General features: G+C 39.4%; 1 protein-coding gene across 3 annotated transcripts in view; it reads right to left on the bottom strand.

Moving 5' to 3' along the window:
• Window positions 1-13,062, bottom strand: part of myh11a (myosin, heavy chain 11a, smooth muscle) — a 44,661-nt gene that overhangs the window by 16,817 nt on the left and 14,782 nt on the right. For 2 of the 3 annotated variants that reach the window (XM_061881005.1, XM_061881006.1), the window contains exons 5-17: window positions 10,664-10,763; window positions 10,510-10,536; window positions 4,931-5,023; window positions 4,766-4,829; window positions 3,689-3,787; window positions 3,354-3,497; window positions 2,022-2,117; window positions 1,770-1,888; window positions 1,523-1,675; window positions 1,261-1,434; window positions 1,022-1,195; window positions 824-938; window positions 512-705 (exon numbers count right to left, since the gene is read on the bottom strand). In XM_061881005.1, coding sequence (XP_061736989.1) covers window positions 512-705; window positions 824-938; window positions 1,022-1,195; window positions 1,261-1,434; window positions 1,523-1,675; window positions 1,770-1,888; window positions 2,022-2,117; window positions 3,354-3,497; window positions 3,689-3,787; window positions 4,766-4,829; window positions 4,931-5,023; window positions 10,510-10,536; window positions 10,664-10,763 — 1,552 coding nt within the window. The remainder of the gene's footprint in view (window positions 1-511; window positions 706-823; window positions 939-1,021; window positions 1,196-1,260; window positions 1,435-1,522; window positions 1,676-1,769; window positions 1,889-2,021; window positions 2,118-3,353; window positions 3,498-3,688; window positions 3,788-4,765; window positions 4,830-4,930; window positions 5,024-10,509; window positions 10,537-10,663; window positions 10,764-13,062) is intronic. The other variant, XM_061881007.1, reaches the window with a different exon arrangement.

Below are 13,062 nucleotides of genomic sequence, written 5' to 3'. Positions count from 1 at the left end.
ATTGAATCACTTCTTTATTTTTCAACAAGTTTTTAGTTATTTTAATATCTTTTTTTCCAAATAGTTCAAGAAATACCACTACAAATGAGCAATATTTTGCACTGTTATACAATTTAATAAATCAGAAACTGACGACGTAGTGCTGTATTTTACTTTTTCATCTCATTTTTTCAACCAAAAATGCTTTGCTCTGATGAGGGGGTACTTGAACTAAAAAAATGTTCACAGGGGTACATCACTGAAAAAAGGTTGAGAACCACTGGATTAGAGTACTGTATAGTGCTTTACATTGTGTTCAAAGTGTACAAACTTTGACTAAAATATAGACTTTTGTCGAGGCTGGATCCCATTATTCATTTTTACATTTTTTTATAGAGAAATTTGTTTCAATATACCCGGTTCTAGATTCACTTACATTTGTAAGTTGAGGTACCACTGTATACGGTAATGACAAAAGAAGTGTGAAACCAGGTGTTGGAATGCTTGCTGTAAAATGAGTTCACTTGTTTACCCTCTTCTCGTGGTTTGGAATGATGCATCTGACAAAGTTGGGCTGGGTGTTGTGCAGTGTGGTCATGAGTTTGGCCAGGGACTCCTTGTAGAGCTGTCCTACTGTGCGGAACATTCCCTTTTTGGTCTTTGAGCCGCTGGGCATTGAGGTGTCGGACATCTTAGCAATGGTGTCGAGACCAACCACTCTGTCAGCTGAAACACACAACTTATCAGACATTGACTCACACAGTCTTGTGTGTGAAAGGTTTTAAACTGCATTTTAGAACCAAAACAGCTAAAATACGAATTTGGCAAAAGTCAGTGATCTCACCATCTTTCCAGAGGTCTTGCACAAACAAGCTGGATGAGTTGTTAAGCAGTGAAGTGACATTGTCGTTTAGAGGGTCCATGTTCTTTGTCAGCCAGGCTGTGGCGTTATAGTCCACCTAGTTGGTTTAATTCACATCTTTTAGCCATCAAAAAAGCAACAAAGCTCAAATGATACCTCTACTTATTCACTGATCCTCACCTTTCCAGCATAGTGGAGGATGGAAAACTCTGTCTTGTCTTTCAGCTGTTTTGGTTTGGCAAATTTAATATGGTTTCCTTGAGTGTTCATGAGTTTCTCCACAAAGGAGATATCTGTGGCTTTGGGGAACCAACACTCTTCATCCAGCAGGGCCAGAATGCCTGGAGGGTTGTTCTGCAAACATATGTGGAGATTAGTATGCAAGACAATGAATGTTGTCATGTGTTAGTGGCGCTCACCGGCCTCTCAATGAGCTCAATACAAGGCTGAAGGTCCAGACCAAAGTCAATGAAGTTCCACTCAATGCCTTCTCTCTGGTACTCCTCCTGCTCAAGGATGAACATTGTGTGATTGAAGAGCTGCTGGAGCTTCTCGTTAGTGTAATTGATGCAAAGTTGTTCGAAGGAGTTGTCCTGCAACAATTGTGAGAACGAGCTGTTGAAGCGCATCAACCATAAGGTGTTCACTTCTTGACATTACACATTTGGAGCTTGTCCATACTTCAAATATCTCAAAGCCAGCAATATCGAGGATTCCCAGAAAGGAGGCCCCCTGCCTTTTGGTCTTGTCAAGGGCTTTGTTGACACGAGCCAGGAGCCAGCGGAACAGGCGTTCAAACACAGCCTTGGCCAGGGCTTCGATGGCAAAGTCCGCCTTGGAAGCACAAAAACATAGTAAAAAGGACCCATAAACTAACAACATATCATTGATGTGTTCTTGTCTCATGATAGTGTGAGTTGTGTAGGACCTGCTCTTTGGTTTGTGCCTTTTGAACAACCTCTCTGCCCACTTTGATTCGAGGCGTGAGGATGGCACGGGTGAAGTCTGTTACGTTGATACCCTGGAGGTGACACACCTTCTGAGCCGCTACAGGGAGAAAATATTTATGCATTATGATAACACCAGAATTGTTGATTGTATTTCCATGTTCCCGTCTTTAATTCCTTCCTATTCAGTCCAATACAAGTATGAGCGAGTAAAGCTGGCAAAAACATCTCACCTGTGTTATCAGGCATGGTGGCCTGCTCCTGGTTCCTTTCTTTCTTAAACGCAATGTTTCCTAGCTGCATGACCGTAGAACACACCTTCAAGATATCTTAAACACAGTGACAGTATAGGTCATGTAATATTTGACAATTAACAAAAGCGCAAGTAAACAATTCATACTCAACACACTCATCGGCACAATCAAATGACATCAACACAACTGCATTAAAAACTTTACCTTTACAGTTTTGTTTGACACTAGTTAGTTATACGTATGTAATTCATACTATAGTACCTACACTGCATTATTTTAGAGTTGTTTGAAAAATATTTGGATCGGTTCGCAGCCGAGTGTGAAGTGACTGGGATGAGAATCGGCACCTCCAAGTCCGAGTCCATGGTTCTCGCCCGGAAAAGGGTGGAGTGCCTTCTACGGGTTGGCAAGGAGACCCTGCCCCAAATGGAGGAGTTCAAGTACCAAGGAGTCTTGTTCACGAGTGAGGGAAGAGTGGATCGTGAGATCGACAGGCGGTGCGGCATTTTCAGCAATACGGACACTGTATCGATCCGTTGTGGTGAAGAAGGAGCTGAGCCGGAAGGCAAAGCTCTCAATTTACCGCTCGATCTACGTTCTCATCCTCACATATGGTCATGAGCTTTGGGTTATGACCGAAAGGACAAGATCACGAGTATAAGCGGTCGAATGAGTGTCCTCCGCCGGGTGGCGGGGCTCTCCTTTATAGATAGGGTGAGAAGCTCTGCCATCTGGGGGGAGCTCAAAGTAAAGCCTCTGCTCCTCCACATTGAGAGGAGCCAGATGAGGTGGTTTGGTCATTTGGTCAGAATGCCCCCTGAACGCCTCCCTAGGGAGGTGTTTAGGGCACGTCCAACCGGTAGGAGGCCACGGGGAAGACCCAGGACACGTTGGGAAGACTATGTCTTCCGGCTGCCCTGGGAACGCCTCGTGATCCCCGGGAAGCGCTGGATGAAATGGCTGGGGAGAGGGAAGTCTGGGCTTCCCTGCTTAGGCTGCTGCCCCAGTGACCCGACTTCAGATAAGAAGATGGATGGATGGATGGATGAATGTTTGCTAAATAATGTATGCAAAATGTTACAAACAGCTCGCAAATCTACACTGCCAGCATACCACAAGGGTATACTATAAAAATCTTAACTCTATAATAGCGTCAACATTTATCATTTTGGTAAAGGCTGAATTTTCTTCAATCATATTGTGCAGGAGTTTGTATCAGCTGAATGAGACCCATCTGAACCACTGAACTGTAGCCTCCTATTTCTTAGTAATTGGATTAAACATAAAGTAGATTAGTGTGATGACTTGTACCGATTCGCTCCTCATCTGAAATGCCCATGATGGTCATAGCTTCCATTGTCTCTTCATACATCTCATCATCCTGCTGGCCTGAGATCTGGACGTTGCCTGCACTTAGGAAGCGGTAATTACTGAAGGGCTCCAAAAGTAGTTCCTCTGGAAAGAAATGACATGAGAAATGGACGATCAATAGACCTTACCTTAACTTTGCATGATTACACAGATAAACATAATACTTTAAGTAGCAATGATATGTCATATAAAGCAATGCTTTTCGGAATGAAGCGTCTCTCCCAAAAATACCATACATCTACCGTTGGAATGTTTGAAATCCATTTTCATGGTACCTTTCAGTTTGTCTTTGGCACCAGCAATCATGTAGTAGAAGATATGGAAGGCTCTCTCTGTCTTTGCCTGTCTGATACAACGCGACTTCTCCAGAAGGTCTGAAAACCCAGCAGTTAAAGAACACAAACACTCTCTGCTCATATTAAGGACGATTATCTGCGGCCTGTGACGCGTTCACTGCCATGTTTTTCTATTGTCCACGTCATGACCCCACTGTGTTAATAAGATGTACTGAGAAATACAGTAGGTGGTGGGGAGGTGTATCAGACTCATTTTAGCTCAGGGGCCGCATGGAGGAAAATCTGTGCACACGCGGGCCAGACTATCAAAATCATGGCATTAAAACTAAAAAATAATGGCATTAAAACTAAAAAAATAAAGACAACTTCAAATTGTTTTCTTTGCCTTACTTTGGCTAAAAATAGAACAAACACACTCTGAAAATATTACATTAAAAACATAGAAAAAAATACCGGCAGCGGTTAAGTTTAGTTTCATAAAGGAATGAAGAAAGTGAATGAATGTTTATAACTGAATACATTTACATACTGTATGCATACAAATTTGTATTCTTTTGTATAATTGTTTTTAATGAATTAAGTAACATTTATGACAACCTTTTTTCAAAACACAATATAGAATGTAAGATATAACAGGATCTGCGATGAGGTGGCGACTTCTCCAGGGTTTACCCCGCCTTATGCCCGAGTGCAGCTGAGATAGGCTCCAGCACCCCCCACCACCCCGAAAGGGACAAGTGGTAGAAAATGGATGGGCTGGATGGATATAACAGGACAATGCAAACATTTATAATTTGTTTTCGAAACGGTTATAAAGAAGTGGCACACCAAAAATTTACTGTGGGACCCTATTTTGAAAGTTTCTAGCGCCAACAATGATGGAGTATTGGTGCGTACAAAACAGCAGCAGGCGGCTGTGGCCTGCGGGCCGGTTCTAAACTTCTAATACTAATTGAATATCATCCCGGGGGCCATAGATAATACAGTTATTTTGACACCCCTAGAGGGACCATTGTTGCCATCACATTTGAACTTGGGTGTGCTACTTAAGGATACAAGTCTCAATATTGGCTCCAACAATGTAGCCAGTCACATCAAAGTTGATACGGATGAATTTTCCCTGTGAGAGACATTAAAATATGGTTGTGCACTAAAATGTACAATGGTATATCCTGAAACATGATATTAAATGATTCACATAACAAAAATAAAAACACTTACAAATCGTGAGGAGTTGTCATTTTTGATGGTCTTAGCATTTCCAAAGGCCTCTAAGATGGGATTGGCCTGTAGGAGCTGCTTCTCCAGCTCTCCCTGGTGAGAACAACATAGTTACACACTTGATGGCGATTAAAGTGAGATGCAGTAATGCCAGAACATACTCCAAAAAAAATTAAAAAAGTTAATAAATACTATGTTTTTGCAACTTTTTCAGTCTTTACCTTGTTTTTCCTCTTGACACTATTGTATATAATGTATGAATATATGTATGTATATGTACACACACATACATACATACATACAGTGGGGCAAAAAAGTATTTAGTCAGCCACCGAGTGTGCAAGTTCTCCCACTTGAAATTTCATTTCATTTCATTTTTATTTATCTCATTCATTGATGTGCATTTAGAACGATAAATAATTATATCACAATTATACAATTTAAATTCACACAATTCCTGAGAAGGAGCAGGATGAAGAAAATCTTATAATTTCCTGCCCCCTTTGACATAATACATTATCTTACTTCATGAATATCATTTAAGCCGACACATATATCCAAATGTAATGAAACAATCAAAAACAAAAAACACAACAAGTGCAAAACTTCATAAAGTATAAACCAAACCAAGAAAATAATAGTAATAATATAATATACACCTCACGGAATGATACAGAGCAAATACAAAACCAGACAAAAAATAAGTAAAATAATAAATAAAAAACAAAATGTAAACACTTATGGCTGTCCATATGATCTTATCGTTCTATCTTTATATATTTTTTTCAATTGGAATATATTTTTACAGTTTGATGACAGAGGTCTGTAATTTTTTTGATGACAGAGGTCTGTAATTTTTATCATAGGTACACTTCAACTGTGAGAGACAGAATGTGAAAAAAAAAATCCACGAATTCACATTGTAGGAATTTTAAAGAATTTATTTGTAAATTATGGTGGAAAATAAGTATTTGGTCAAACATTCAAAGCTCTCACTGATGGAAGGAGGTTTTGGCTCAAAATCTCACGATACATGGCCCCATTCATTCTTTCCTTAACACGGATCAATCGTCCTGTCTCCTTAGCAGAAAAACAGCCCCAAAGCATGATGTTTCCACCCCCATGCTTCACAGTAGTTATGGTGTTCTTGGGATGCAACTCAGTATTCTTCTTCCTCCAAACACGGCGAGTTGAGTTTATACCAAAAAGTTCTATTTTGGTTTCAGCTGACCACATGACATTCTCCCAATCCTCTGCTGTATCATCCATGTATCCATTTTGGTATAAACTCAACTCGTCGTGTTTGGAGGAAGAAGAATACTGAGTTGCATGCCAATAACACCAAACCTACTGTGAAGCATGGGGGTGGAAACATCATGCTTTGGGGCTGTTTTTCTGCTAAGGGGACAGGACGACTGATTCGTGTTAAGGAAAGAATGAATGGGGCCATGTATCGTGAGATTTTGAGCCAAAACCTCCTTCCATCAGTAAGAGCTTTGAATGGTTGACCAAATACTTATTTTCCACCATAATGTACAAATAAATTCTTTAAAATTCCTACAATGTGAATTCCTGGATTTTTTTCACATTCTGCCTCTCACAGTTGAAGTGTACCTATGATGAAAATTACAGACCTCTGTCATTTTAAGTGGGAGAATTTGCACAATCGGTGGCTGACTAAATACTTTTTTGCCCCACTGTACATACATACAGACATATATAATAGTGTTTAGAGGAAAAACACGGTAAAGACCGAAAGAGTTGTAAAAAACATGGTTACAAATGGATCTAAGACTACCTGCAGCGACATCATCAGGATTCCAGAAAATGATGTAACACAGACATCTGACATGAACACATGAGGCAAATGAGGGGAAGTTGATATATAAACAGATAAGCAGGTAGAAGGGAGAGGGCATGTTGAATCAGCTGACACTGTAATGTAACCAGCACATAGCTTCTGAGGAATCGTTCAAGTCTTTCCGTTTATATATGTGGCTTTTGAGCCACAAAAATCCCTACAGGGTGGAGGTTTGCGCTCTGCGTGAGTTCTCACTCTGTGGGGGCTTGCACTTGCAACCAGGTGATTGACGGAAAATGAGGCAGAGACCTCATCAATGTGCATTTAGCTAATCCACCTAATCAAAATGGTCTGTGTCAATTACTCTGCTTCTGCAAAACCCAGTAAATGCTGTTAACAAATACAGCCTGGTTGAAAAGAGTGGAGCTATGTAAGTCATAAGGCATTGCTGTTGAAAGAAAACAGAGAAGATACAGACCGGCTGATGTATTGAAGATCAGAGCTATCAAAGCAGAAAGGATTGGTCTGTTCATTTTAGCTGCTTGAAAGACGCTGAAGAGGAAGAAAAAGATGAGAAATAGAGCACAGAAAGGTAAGAAGGAAATGTATGTGATAGCAAATAGCAAGGGTTTGTTTTTGGTGTCTAAATGGAAATATGTAAGGAGGCAGAAGAGTAGCAAGTGAGTCAAACTGAGGGAGAGAGCAAATGAACATGAGACATAATTAGGTCCATCATCAACATTTACAAGTAAACGGATGTAATACACTCACCAGCCACAACAGCTGTCAATCTGCACAATTGAATTACAACCGATATAGAAGCGATTTCAAAAATTACAGCCCAGTTTAAGGGTGCCCAAACTTTTTCCACCAAGGATCGCATACTAAAAAGTCAAGGCACGTGGTTGCCATTTTGCTATTTTTTTATTCTGCAAAAAAAAAAAAAAACAGCTAAAAACAGACCGTAGTCTCTCGCCACATCACGTTTCGAAGTTTGCGGCTTCATTCTATCACAAATTTTTTGGGTATTATTTTTAGAGCGTAGTTCACTGACCTTTGGTCTCAATTAAACATATACAAGCATATATTTTTTTACAAGCAGCTAAAATGTACTTGAAATAACTGGACACTAGATTACACCAAATCAATTAGCAAGCTGTTCAATATTGGGGCCCCCAATTGCCTCGGCCACAGGCAACATTACAATATTGGATTAAAAAGGTGTAAAGGTGACTTTGTGGGTGTTAGTTCATATCTAGAGGCCTTTAATTAAAACATATTTATAACATTTGAGAGGCGGGTTTTTATGCTTCTAGCTATGAAAATATTTGATTTATAATGAATAATTCCTTCTTTGCGAAAAGTAATTAACCATGGTCAAGTCTGGAACCAATAACAGCAATAAATTAGGGTTTACTGTATTTCTATTTAAAACTAAACTTTGGGTCAGCTTTGTGGTAAAAGCGTATTATTAGTATCAACATTTACTAATAGTACGCATCAATATTTTTCTTACATTTTATTGTTTGATTGTATTTAACAATATGCTGTGGGCCGCAAATGGCCACCGGGCTACACTTTGGACAACCCTGTCTAAGATCATGAACACATATTTTTCAAAATAAATTTGTCAAATAATACCTTTTCTGACAGAGTCACAGCCCAACTTGTTTGTTGACAGCATCCAAAAAAGATACCGTATATTCTGGACTAAAAGTTGCTACTTTTCTCCAAAGCTTTGACCCCTGCAGCTTATAAAACGGTGCAGCTAATTCATGGATTTTTTTCTCACTAACATTCATAATGCCGTATAATCAGCATGTATGAAACCATTTTTTGGACAAGTTCGCTCCCAGCAGATGGTGCGGCTTGAACATGTATTTCCTGTTTCGTTCCTGGAACGGGAAGTATATTTTCATAGTGTTTCTGTTTGAAAGGATTCTTCATTCATCCCTCAAACCAACATTTGTAAGCTTTACAATATAATAAGAATTTATACTTACTAAACCATTCCATGTATGATGTGTGATGAGTGTTTTCATGCATATTTACATGTGCTATTGTAAAGTAATCAAGATAGCGTTGTAGGCATCAGCAAAAATGCTAACACTTTTACCATGTCTGTGTTAGTGTTATTAACTTACAAAATAATTTTTTGCACATTTTAGTTTTGTGAATTGACCAAAACGTCACCGTGGAGTTAATGATTCGGTTTAGCTGATTGGAGAACTAGCTCCTGTAGCTAGTGGGTCTATGACTTCGGTTTTGTGTGATCAGCTGTTTTACTGTTGTGTAACAGGCACCGCTTGGAAACGAGGTATGTATGTAAACACTCACAAAATCTTTTGTGAGTGTTTATCATGTATCTGCGGTTTATAATCCGGTGCAGCTAACATATGTAAAAATATTTATTTCTTCTAAAATTTGGTGGCTACAGCTCCAATACTGGTGCGATCTATAGCTGGGAAAATACTGAATTTTGTGGAGAAACAACAATAAAAATGTACACCATTTGGATTAAGGTCCTTATTTTGCAAGTGTTAAATGTCTTTTCGGATTGTTGATGTACTCTTTCTTTTTATTTGTGATAAGCTCTTAGGTTGATGAGCGCCACGGAGATAACAAATCAAATGTTGTGACTATTGAGTGTGTAATACTGCAGTGCCGCTTAGACTCATGATGAAAAGGGATGGCTGAGAAGTGAGTAATAACAAAACCACAAAACTAACTAACCCTATCACTAAAAGCATTAGGTCAGAATAATTACTCCCCTGGGAATATTGGGACAAATGGCAGGAGAAAGAGGAAGAGGAGAAGGGCATGCTCACACTGTGCATACTAATCTGTGAGAGACTATTTCACTGCAGTGGGTTGATGTTGTCCCCACTAGCAGTGAAAGGGTGTTCATTGAAGATGTTTGACACCAAACTCAACATGGTACACCAGTAACGCTTTAGACGCCCATCACTGAGCATTCTGCAGGTTTGAAAGGTGACTAAGTACTACACTCAAAGTTTGATATAACGCGTTCCAATATAACACCATGTTTATATAACGCAATCGTGCCACGGCCCTAGAGTTTTTGCCCTCTTTTTACCACCACAGTCAAATGTGCTGATTTTCACCAAATTATCTCGTATTTACAAACTCACGGTCATGTCTTGAGTTGGTATACTGTACACGATTTCACTGCTACCGTAAGACTTTCTTTTTGCTTGCCATTGGCAACATTTTGAGTTACAGTTAGCTGGAATGAAACAAGCATTCTTACCTGCGACCAGATTGTAACACTTTCACAGTATCTTTATGAAAGTCTTAAAAAGAATAAATAAAAATAAGAGAATATGGACCCAGTGATGTCCAAATCTACTGGTGACGTGGGAGCACAATACGCAATTTACGTCACGGCACGTGGGGGCACTATCCCCCGAGCAGGTTTAGGCAGCTGGGAAACAGCGCATAACATAAAATACAGATTTCTGTACAACGTGATCTTGTAAATAACGCATTCTGTATTTTATGGACCTCAACGACCGTGTTATATCAAACTTTGAGTGTACGTACCATCATGCATATTCACTCTCATTGGGTAACACATAGAAGACTACTGTTAGAGGGGAACACTTTCTACTATAAGGATTTAAACCTTAGTGTTGAAAAATTAATATTAAAATACTTCTTTTTTTTCATCTAAGTGACACTAGCTTCATGCACTTTGAAACCTTAAAGAAGAAACAGCACACACAAAAACACACTTCAGGCATTCCCCTTTACTCACGTAGGCCAACTGTGATCCTGATTGCTGCTATTTGGAGGAAATGTCGATATAGAGAATTAAATTGGGCACTTTGCTAAATAAATTAGGAGAGAGGGAGCTGGCTGACAGACCCTTATTCTTTATAAAAAGGTAATCTATTTGCATGCATACTTACAGCACTGCTGTCCTTCTTGCCTTTGTGTGACGAGGCCACAACAGCCAGATACTGGATGACCTTTTTGGTGTTTTCTGTCTTGCCAGCACCCGACTCCCCGCTGAGGAGGAGAACATTGTCAAGGTAAAACAGTAAAGATGATCAAAGAGAGCTGGCTCACAATAAAACAACAAAACCACCCAGAAACGAGCCGTAAAAACTACCTTGAAGCAATTTACTGCATAAATCGGACGTTTTCCAAAAGAAGCACACGCTCATCCTTTTTTCTTCATAAAATGTGGCCTGTGCTCTTGGATCCGAGTTGAATGATTCCAGGGCAGAACAATTCAAAGTCTTGGGTCCATAAAAGGCATGGGAGGCACTCTCTGTTAGGGCTTTGCAGCTCAGAGACGATTCAATCTATTTTATCCTGTTCTTTTCTGGCGAGGACCCACGACATCCAGGCTCCACTGTAAGCAGTTGGAAGTGTGGAAACGATTCCAATTGGGCTTTTAGATGTGGATGGTCCATCTAACTGACTGTAAGTGACGTGCATGTTCTGCTCACTGTCACCTCAGCAAACACTCGCTGTTCATAAAATTAGGTAGATCAGAACAATCTCATCGCATTCAATACAAGAACTGTATCAATAATTCAATGAGTCAATAAGACTGCGCTCGGATGGAGACTAATGACCTTGAACTTCAACTCTTTCATCAAGCCTTCGTACTGCTCTCAGTAAATGTTACGATAATGAAAAGGTTGGTGATTATTAGTCATGGAACATTAGACGGGACCTATTATGAAATACCAACTTTTAAGTATCGGTACCTGTTTTTGCATATTTGAAAACTGCATAAGTCCCACAAATTTGAGGCATGGCGGACATAATTATGAAACAATCCTGCCTTCCTGCATATTTTTTCCAAACGGTACGCAATTAGTGACATTTTTTTCCATTTGTGACATCGGCAAATATCTGTATATACTGTATGGTAAAGTTTTACCAGAAGAGCACTGCGCAAGTTGTAGTCCGACGCTGTAGTCAAAAAGTTCCTTCTTTTTCGTTACCCTCCTGTTGTGATGCGGACTGGCTCGTACATGCACATGCATCCTCCGCTGTTGCCTTTTCTAATACAAAGTAGCAAATAGCCATTCAAGAACTACTTCATTCTGCACTACTGCATACAGCAATGGATGATATTTGTCTATTACCAGACCACTTCTATGTTAGCTACCTCTCTTTGTTTATAATGTATATTTCCTGCTGAATCTACTCTCTATTTTATGGTGCCCTTTTTTTGCTGCAGCTTTTACATATACTGTAATATTGTACATTGTAATTGGGATTTGTTGTATATTAATAATATTATCTAAAAATATAATATAAGATAATATATCAGTATATATTATAGTCTGTATATATACTATGATATGTAAATATTACATACAGTATATATTATGTTTTATATTGCTACTATGGTACATTTTTAGTCTACTTTATACCTTTTGTTTTCGCCCTCTTTTTGTGCCCCTTGTGTGCATTATCCTTTCCATCCTTTGTAACTGAGCTACTGTGTGGAGCATCTTCCCTTGTGTATATATAAAATTTGTCTAAGACTAAGTCTAGTTCGAATTTATATCTGTCAGTAGACTCCATTTGGAAGCTCTAATAACTACAACATGGCTGAGGGGGAGAAGATGCAGTCATAGAGGAGGCACGAAAATAAGACCACCCACAAACCGGCACATCCTGACTAGGTCAGAAAGTGGTTTGAAGATGGTCTGTAAGACATAATCTGTGCAAAATTTGGACCAAAGAACAACCATTACAAGTTATGTAGACGACAAAGACGTGTTTTAAGTGTAAAAAAAAAAATCATAATGTGACCTTTATGACCATCTCCAGAACACATTTAGAAGGCAATTTTCCTAAGTATAGATGTATAAATCCATGTCTGAAATCCCTGAGTCACTCATTTAGTCCACATTCAACATCATGAAATGTTAAAAATGTTTGTATGATGTATGCTGTAGTGCTGACGTTGGACTCTCACCTGCGTTTTAAGAGAATTTCAATTGCTCCACTGAACAGAAATATTAACAGCTCGTTTCGCTTTAGTTGCATGGCTTTTTCACTGCGCTTTTCTGTTTCGATGTACTTAGCTGTCTGTTTTACAAAGTACCCAAATTAGATTCCCAAGTGACAACATACCATATAAAGATGCGCAGTAAAAACAACACTGACAGTGAACATACAGCATGCGCACGCACACACACACACACACACACACACACACACACACACACACACACACACACACACACACACACACACACACACACACACACACACACACACATCATACATGACATTCCATGTACTTCACCAGTAACATTTCTGCCATATAAGGCCTCAA

Source organism: Nerophis ophidion, linkage group LG20 (genome assembly GCF_033978795.1).
Source record: "Nerophis ophidion isolate RoL-2023_Sa linkage group LG20, RoL_Noph_v1.0, whole genome shotgun sequence".
In the NCBI taxonomy this organism is placed as follows: domain Eukaryota; kingdom Metazoa; phylum Chordata; class Actinopteri; order Syngnathiformes; family Syngnathidae; genus Nerophis; species Nerophis ophidion.
Note: the sequence above shows the minus strand (reverse complement) of the source record. Positions and strands in the feature narration are given on the sequence as shown.